The sequence below is a fragment of the Anguilla rostrata genome, chromosome 8, assembly GCF_018555375.3.
Source record: "Anguilla rostrata isolate EN2019 chromosome 8, ASM1855537v3, whole genome shotgun sequence".
NCBI lineage: Eukaryota > Metazoa > Chordata > Actinopteri > Anguilliformes > Anguillidae > Anguilla > Anguilla rostrata.
Genome location: NC_057940.1, coordinates 8,001,744 through 8,010,802, shown reverse-complemented (window position 1 = coordinate 8,010,802; position 9,059 = coordinate 8,001,744). Strand labels below are relative to the sequence as shown.

General features: G+C 41.7%; 1 protein-coding gene across 2 annotated transcripts; it reads right to left on the bottom strand.

Annotated features, from left to right (window-relative positions):
* Positions 1 to 4,004: 4,004 nt before the first annotated feature.
* Positions 4,005 to 8,606, bottom strand: LOC135260712 (uncharacterized). 2 transcript variants are annotated; one of them, XM_064346172.1, is made up of 2 exons: positions 7,838 to 8,606; positions 4,005 to 7,173 (listed from the first exon to the last, which is right to left on the bottom strand). In XM_064346172.1, exon 2 carries the CDS (start codon positions 7,160 to 7,162, stop codon positions 6,386 to 6,388), a length of 777 nt encoding a protein of 258 aa, XP_064202242.1. In that variant the 5' UTR covers positions 7,163 to 7,173; positions 7,838 to 8,606; the 3' UTR covers positions 4,005 to 6,385. The 2 variants fall into 2 exon arrangements, with proteins under 2 accessions (XP_064202242.1, XP_064202243.1); XM_064346173.1 differs by having other exon boundaries at positions 4,005 to 7,169; positions 7,838 to 8,605.
* Between the last annotated feature and the right edge of the window lie 453 nt (positions 8,607 to 9,059).

The window sequence follows — 9,059 nt, the reverse complement described above, 5'->3', positions numbered from 1 at the left end:
CCTTCCTGTTTCCTCTGAAGGTTAGACGTTCTCCCTAGGTGGCGCTTCTGAGGGCACCCGCGCGAATTTGGGCTTTCATGCTTTTTGCTTACGGCGTTGATCGCTGCTGTTTGACGCATTTCAGGATTCACTGTTTGAAAACGGTGTTTTTATGCTGCTGCACCCTGCCTTGTCAAACTTTAATAAATGAAACTTGAAACTTGATCTAAGCGCAATCAGAACTTTTTCTTTTGACAAAATATGGCAAATGGAAACACACTTCCTTTGATGAAATAAAATTTCAATGGAAAATATGTTGCACATAATTAAAAAAACAACAACAACAAAATTCTGACTGTTCCAACTGCTCAGCTTCGAAGGACAGCAAGAGCCATTAAAAACCAAGATTTCACGACCACTTCCTGATTGATAGTGTGAGCCGATACGATGCAGCCGCTAAGTATCTTTTCTTATTTTCACTAAACACAGCTGCCATTCTAGAAAAACATCCGGACACTAATGTGGCTTGTGCTTTCAGAGAGGCAAGCTCAGCTGAAGTGGGTGTTTGAACTAGGCACAGCCTAACTGTACTAGTGGGTATCCAGAACATCATTGCTTTGATAATGATAGAACCAGCTCAGTTCCTGCAGATAGTTGTCAATCCTGTCAGGACCTTTCTAAATTTAGCAGTGTCTACTAAATTTAAATGGTAGGGTCCAGGAAGAGCTTTTAAGGGCCAGTTCAGAGGTCAGCATGACAACAGTACTGATTTAAATTATATGAAACTAACTGTACTAGTGTGGGGATATTAAAGAGCACACCTGCCCTGGTCGCTATAGACTGGCCATATATAGAATGAGATAATGGCCAGCAATTACCAGCACAGGAGTGGCTGTCACTGTGTCGCAGGAGGTTCTGCCAGTTATCTACATCCCATCACATGGAAGCTCTGTCATGACAGAGTTTAAATGTATGGCGTCCATGCCAAACCTGTATAACGGACAGTTGGATCCTGTGTCTCTGGCTGAGGCCAAGAAGCCTCGTGTCCTATGGAGCTGTGTCACAATTACATTACAGGAATTTAGCAGATGCTCTTATCCAGAGCAACTTACACAACATTTTACATTTTATCTATTTATACAGCTGGACATATACTGAAGCAATGCAGATTAAGTACCGTGCTCATGTGTACAAACAGCAGTTTCCTACTGGGAGTCGATCTTACTGGTGACCTTAAGGTTACAAGACTGGTTCCTTGCCCATTATACTACACTGCCACCATTATCTACAGTCCGTTGGGTTATAGGAAATATCGTGTAAGAATTGAAACAATGGAAAGCTGCTTCAATTTGTCTTTCATAATTGAGATCAAAGAACCTCACAGTGTCAGTTAGACGGAATATCCCACCTCACTACAGCAGCTATGCTCTGTCCTTTGAGGTTGAAGATAAAAGCCTCCTCAGAAACTTTGATTGAAATGTGTTCAGCTTGTACTTCAAACTTGATCTTTCCAATAATGAGTCTGCTTCAAAGCCTTCTGCTGAGAATTCCCTAGCCACCCACTCACCAAATCACCAGTGACACTGCATATGAGAGACGTAACAAGATGTAACAAGTGTCATGGAAAGGGGGGGGGGGGTGGATTTAGAGTGAAATATACAGAGTGGTGGTAGTTAGTCCAGGTATAGTCTGAAGAGATGAGTCTTCAGGCCACGGCGGATGATGGGTAGTGAGGCAGAGGTTCGGAGAGGGACAGGGAGTTCGTTCCACCACTGGGGAGCTAGGGTGGAGAAGCTCTGTGATCCTTTTGGTCGGGTGGGAGGGGACTTAGCAACTAAAGGTGCCCAACTGCAACTGACATTGCCTATGTTAACTTTCCTATTCTGTAAGCCAGTTTTATTATCTATGTCTAGTGGCATCTTTGATGAGAAGCAGTAGTTGTGATCCACTTAACTTTTAGTGCCATGCAAAGTTTGTGGCTAGCTCTATAGGCCTGTCCACTGAATGCAGATATGTGTGGCATCAATGAAACTCACTGTTATGCTATTCCTTTCTTAGCCCGGTCCAGACTGACATCTAACCTAATTTTAACTTAGGCCCTGTGCAGACCTGTACTTTGTATCCCGATATATCCAGATTGTGTCTAGATTCTGTCGAGACGGATGTCAGTTCCCACCTGGCGTCAGAATGCGTCTCCACATGCGTCTCGAGTGACCACTTGTGATCGGATCTCACTTCCCCGCTCAATATGCAAATAAACACGTACATCATTTCCGTTTCCAAAGACCAAGTGCGTTGCTGTTTTTAACCGGCGGGAGGCAGCAATGCACTACCTGTGCCTGGTCTGCCGGAAATTAAAAGAAGCAGAAGAAGAAGAAGAAGAAGTTTGCAAAGACCTTGGCGCGTGGGCAAAATCAAAACAAAAACAGACTGGGTCTATTCCTTGACGTGTTCAGAATCAGACAGCGTGTTTCGTGTGTACTCCATCCACGAGAATCCATTTTGCCTGTTGTTGTGGCTTCTTCTTGTTGTTTCGCACTTTAATATGACGCCGTTGGCGTGCGAATGAGTGCGTACTTCCGCTCAAGCGGAGGACGTCAGTTGACTAGGCGGTCCTTCAGTGTGGCCCAGGACGCATTCGTGCACGCACTGCTAAAATAATGTGGCCATATGCGACCCCAGACCACCTCCGAATGTGGTCTGAGTGATCGGATCTCAATGCGTCTTGGGTGCATTCACACCTGTAGTTAGAGCTGTCCACTTGTGATCGGGTCACCCAAGACGCATTTTAATGCCAGGTCTGAACAGGGCCTTAGCCTCCTGGAATGTCTTTAAATCATTTTAAAACAAAACTGGGTTAAACCCTATGGTTAAAACTAATGGCAATTGACACATGCCAGTTTTATTATCATTGTCTAGTGATGTTTGGTGGAAGTATTTAATCCCATTCCATTTTAGTGCCGCGTGGCTATCTTTAGTGAATGTGCCGATGTATTAATATAGCATGAATAAAGACACTAACGGAACTGGCGTCCCATCCGATAGGTTTGCCACGATAGAAGAAAAACTGAGGAAATTTTGAGCTCATTTGGTAGAACTCAGCTACCTAATGTTGCTAGTTTCCCTGTCTTCTGCTTGTCTACCTTTTCGTCCGAACGATTTATCCTAGGTTTGGCTAACAAATGAGGTCGAACTTTCCTCTTGCAAGGAGGAATAAGGCATGATTTAATTCTTCTATTGTTGGCAAACCAATTGGATAGGACACCTCTTTCTGAAATCTGTATCCCATGTAGACATGACAGTGCAGAAATGAGATGAACAGAAAAGTAAATTTGAACTCTGCCCCCGGCCATTCAACCATGATGCAAACCATGGGAACCAACCATGGGATATTTGGATGGACTAATTGCAGACAGGGGGAGGTCTATGTACTTGCAAACTGTACGAAATCAAAACAATGTGTCTTTTTTAAATCTCTTGTTCAAAAACGGTTGTTTCGAATAAAAAGGGATTATTTTTAAGCACACAAACCCGTGTAAATCATGGCAGAGACAGGCTAAGACTGGTGCATTCAGACAAATAGTTTTCAATGCGGTCTTTATTCTGAAATGCCTATCTATCTAGCAGTAGCTAACTGTTTCAGCCATAGCGGCACTTTAACCCTTTAAGGTGTCCGATCATAAATATGAAATCAGAATGAACATTCTAATGGTGATGTAATAATCACATGAAAGCAATTGAAAAGCAATGGAGTTCTAGAAAAGTGGCTTAGAATTATGAAAAAAAAAACATTCCAAAAATCTTCTCTTCAAAGGGTTTAGGTGCAGGCAACACATCATGGCAGGTGAACATCAGCTTTGAGGTTATGGACTTCACAGATGTTACTTCACAAATGAAACAAACGGAAACACTTTAAGGACAACAGAGGACGATCACGTTCACACTTGTGTGTGCTTATTCCATTCTCCAGAACGTGGGCTAATTTAAAATTGTATTCTTTGCAGATTGACTTCATTGAAAATGTATCAGTTTTTTTAAACTTATTTATTCAAACATACAAAATATTAAAGAAAACCATCTGCATACAAACAAGGGCATGAATACTATCTCACTTCACTGAAGAGGGGAGACAGGTATCCTGGTGCGTGAAATTTTCTGTCACCTCCAATCAAGGTCATTTTGACAAAACATACCTATAGAAGTGGACATCTTAGCACCATCCAAGAAAAGACTGTTGAACAATGTTTTAGGATGAAAGTGGGAAACATTAAACAATGCACCTGAGGTTTGACATTGTCCAAAAAAAGCAAGTCAAATGGTCATGTTAGACTGAAGGGTAGTGACCATCCATACCTGCACATATTTATGTCCATATATCATAACAAATTAAATATTTTAATTTGCATACAAATTATGGGGTTATAGAAAAAAAAAACAATTATACATATACAATCTGAAGCTGCAGCACATGCATTACATTACATTACATTATCAAGAAAAAATCAGATAAAAAAAAATTATTTGGCTAACTAAGTGCACAAGTTGGTAAGAAACCCTGACACAGTGCTAAACATAATATGGAAATAATATTTCATTTTGGTATGTGAAAAAAAAAAACAATGAATCCATCTCGTATTACAGTGCAAATGTCACCATACTAGATACATATACAAGTATTGCTAATATTTTCCATAACCCACATTTGTAGGAATAAATTGGGTTTTGATGTGAATCAATAAATATGTTATTTGTAAACAAACACAAACAGCTAACTATATAGCAGATTTAGTATATGGGAAGGGAAATTAATTTCAAGGCGAGGAACCTGGTAAAAAATAATTTCAGCATCTAATCAATAATGAAATTTAAACTTCAGTCTACAGATGGGTTAGAAAGTTCAGTTCCTGGTGGTATTGTGCTTTTCGGAACCTGTTCGCACTAACCATGCACCTTTCATTTACATACAGTTAAACAATACTTTAGGATGCGTTTGAAGTGGATAATATAAATAGCATGCATCAGGGTACTAGTGCAAATGCCCCACGTTGACTTAATACTGTGATATACCGGAGTTTCCTTAATAACAGGAACTTCAGATTTTGCTTGATTTAATACCTTGCAATGTGCACTTCTTGTTTTACTGTACTTATAACTTCTCAAACACCGGGAGCTGTGAAGGGGACATTAATGATCGACTCGGTAGGCAGCAGGTTGGTGGTCTGTGGGGTTCCCAATGGAAACCACTGATTTACAGCACCAGTAGTCCCTGATGCAAATGAGTGGGGAAGCAACAGGGACACCGGGTTTCCTAGGTCAGATAAGGACAATGCAGGGACCGCATGAACAGTCAATGGATAACATTTCTAACACGTCTGAACATTGTAAAACATATGGAATATATATCGCCAAAATATATCGAATATATATATTGCAAAAGAAATGGATACAGTTACAGGCATTGTAATACTGGCAGTGCAATAATCTGCAGTACGGGTTGTAAACACCTAAAAAGTAGGGTTGTAAGGATACATGGACAATACGATCCAATCGATGCAACATGCAAAAATCGATCCATATCGTTATGAATCATAGCAAAATATTTCTTTTTAAATGCCCGTAATCTTACAGCGGTTCGCTCTGAAGCAACATCGTTGTTTATATTTCCGGCTTCACCTCACGGTAGTGCTGTTTTTCCTTCTGTTGAATGTGACGTCAAAAGGTTTTTGCATCCTCAACTTCATTTTTGTTGTATGTGTATGTTGTCACAGGCTTATGTTAGCTGGATTGTATATATATATATATATATATATATATATATATATATATATATACACAGTACTGTGCAAAAGTGTTAGGCACCTGTAAAATACTGTACAGCTAAGATGCTTTCAAAAATCATGAAATGAAAGGTTATAATAAAACTGCATCAATTCTCTTAGGTACACTGTCCTGCAGTTTTATAAGAAAATCGGCTGGTATGTTGTTCCAAGCATTTTGCCACAGTTCTTCTGCAGATTTAGGCTGTTTCGCTCCCAGAGGCCCTTGATCAAGTTTTTATCTGAAAAGTAGTCTGTTACATAAAATATTACTTTATTTAACAAAATACAAAAATGTATCTGTAAAATTTCATTTTTTGGAAAATTCATGTTTGGAAATCTCAAATTTGCTCTTTTCTACTGACACACTAATTCAGAAAACAAAAAATAAACATCTAAGACCAAATATATACTATATATTATATTTAAAAATCTAGGGTGCCTAAGACTTTTGGACAGTACTGTATATATTATATATATATATATAGCTTTTGGATCGTATCAAACTTTTCGGTATTGCCAAATATCGAACCGTCACCTCAAGAATCAAAATGGTATTGCTTTTGTGCTGAAGGCCGAGGTTAACACCCTTACTGGAAACAGCCAATGAGCAGTCCCAGCACCGCACAGCACAGGCACACCAGGGTGCTGCCGGGTGACTGGCGGCTTCCGTCCGAGAACCTGTGGCTGCACTCCTCGGAGTTTTTCGGCGGGCCGGAGCCTCTCTCCGGATGGCACAGGGCGTAGTGGCCCCTGGTCCTCGGAGCGAAGGGTTTGAGGAACTTCTCGCGCGTGAGGTTGCGTACGGCCCTGATGAGCTCGGTGCCGACGGCGTACGTGTTGTCCGGGTCGTACTGGCTCCCGCGGTCGCTGCTGTAGTCGTAGTGCTGCGTGATGTAGACGCGGTCGATAGCGCCGTACGGCGTCCTCCTGACGATGATCCGGTCCTTGTTGTTCTGATCGCGGGAATCCAGGTTCTTGGAACGTCCGAACTCCTCCGAGACGTAATCTGGCATTTTTTCGTCCTGGGGTAAGTTTCTGTCGTCGAACAGGTTGCCAACGGTGTAGTAGGCGTACCCCTTCTGGTTGCGCAACGAAGGGAGAAGGTCCTCTTTGTTTCCATAGTAATGAAATCCAAATGCAGCTTGTTTTGGGTCCTTTGCCGGTTGCATGTTGTCGTTGTTATCAAACGTGATGTACTCACGGCAGAACCAGTACAGGAGATTCAGCCCATGCCGTGGGAAATTGTGGCCAAAGTCTTTGTCCCCAAGATCTTTTATTTTTCTCAGGGTGTCCTCAGGGCGGCCTGAGACGGACGCCAAGCTGAGAGCCAGCAGGAGAATGCACAGAAAACGTGTGTCTCCCATAATGCACCTGTCTGAGGTAAGGAACACAGAGGGAACATTGTTCAAAGCTATGGAGGCAAGATGGTTCAAATCACTTCAGAAATCAACAAATACTCACAATCACTAAAAAACCTTATTAATTATATTGGCCACAATCCACATTACTCTGATCTTGCATTAATTATCTACATTATATCAGTTCCAGTATTGGCTATTTCCTAGTGAAAAAAGTTGAATGCATGTGTGTTGTATGTGTCTATCAGGGCCTAGCCAGTCAGGCACTCAGTATTACACACTCTTGAAATAAGCAGAATCTCCATGAACTGATAGCATATCTCCATGTGGTAATAGTTATAGTTAAATATTTTTTTGTACTGGCACAAGTCTGTAATGTGAGTCATTGTCTCATCGACAACATTTCCATTACTACCAGGCAGTAAGTACCACAGTTTATGTTAAGTGTCTGGAAAAGTCCTATATAAATGCAATGTATGATTTATTCATTCATTAATATGCTAATTTAATGTATTTTCTTTTAGATTATTATTAAAATAAATCAGCTAATCATACACAGCAAAATGTTTATTGTTACATTGACTCCTATAGAGTACATATTGGTTCCTATTGGACCATGTGTACTCTGTTCGAGTTGACTTAACACATGGGCATTTTACAGTGTACAAAAGTTTTCCTTACCGCTATTGTCTCACGGTCCACAACCAGACGAAGGAGACGGTATTAGTCCGCTGTGAAGTAAACAGCAGGGCGACTCCCAGTCCTTCCCAGTCTCCTCTGAAGGTTGTCAATCCGAGCGCAACCAGAACTGACGTCCCACTTCCTCCTACAGACGTACGGAAGCAGACGTATGGAAGTCCAAATGAGTGGCAGCTGCTCGCCTTGCAAAAACCCGGGACACCGTCCCTAAGCCTGGGCGTGGAGCCTTTGATAAGAAACACGGTCGAGGTGCTGCAAAGTTTGATAAGTATAAACGTTCCTTTGGACTACACTGTGGACCTTCTGATGGGAGTTATCCTGGGAACTGTGTGCTTAGCAGCAGCAGTCTGCACCGAGAGCGAAATGGAAGTGGAGCAGACGAGCTGTTACATGAGCTCTCTCCCTGCATCGCTGTACGGAAGCCCAGAGGGGACATGAGCAGAGAAGATTAGTGTCATGTGGGAACAATTTAGTAACTCCTGGGAGCAGGACTGCACTGCATGCTCTACTGCACAATTTTACTGTCGTTTTGTTAAAATATTTATAAACACTGTGAGGATGTGGACACAGCGTTGCTACGTGCAAGTTAGTTTATTTCTTTACTGTGCCTGGATTTTTTGGTTGAAGAACATCTGAATCTAACCGATCAGTGTTGCCAACTCTCACGGTTTTAGGAGTCAGACACAAGCTTTCGCAGGCTCGGTCTAATGCTCTCACGCTACCCAGACGCATCTCATGCCAAATAGAAATGCCACAAACTTTAAACAAGGCCACTCCCTGAGTAAGCAAATTATGTGTCAGCTGGCCGGACAAAATTCCCCTCCCTCCCCTGGTTATGATCGCAATCGTCCACCCCCCCCCCCCAAATCTCATTCCAGCCAGTGGAGGAAAATTGCCAACCCTATAAATTGCCTATAAACTCCAATAACTGAATTTTAGCAAGCAAGACAAAATCAAGATAATGATTTAAAGTCCGCCCATGCACACATACACGCACGCACTCTGTTGCTGTTATTGTTGCAGTGTGGATCTTGTTGAAACGTTTCAGTACCTATATACCTAAACACTAGTTACTAGTACCTAGCCACTTGTGGGAAAGGCACAGTTCATGATGTTTTTTTCTGAAATCAGAATGAGCTGTGCTCACAATGAAATGTTAAAAAGGAAAAGGGTTACAAAACATGGCAAATGGAACGCACTTCCT

Coding starts and splice junctions, on each gene's coding strand:
- LOC135260712 (XM_064346172.1), bottom strand. CDS start 7,162: ATGGGAGACACACGTTTTCTGTGCATTCTCCTGCTGGCTCTCAGCTTG.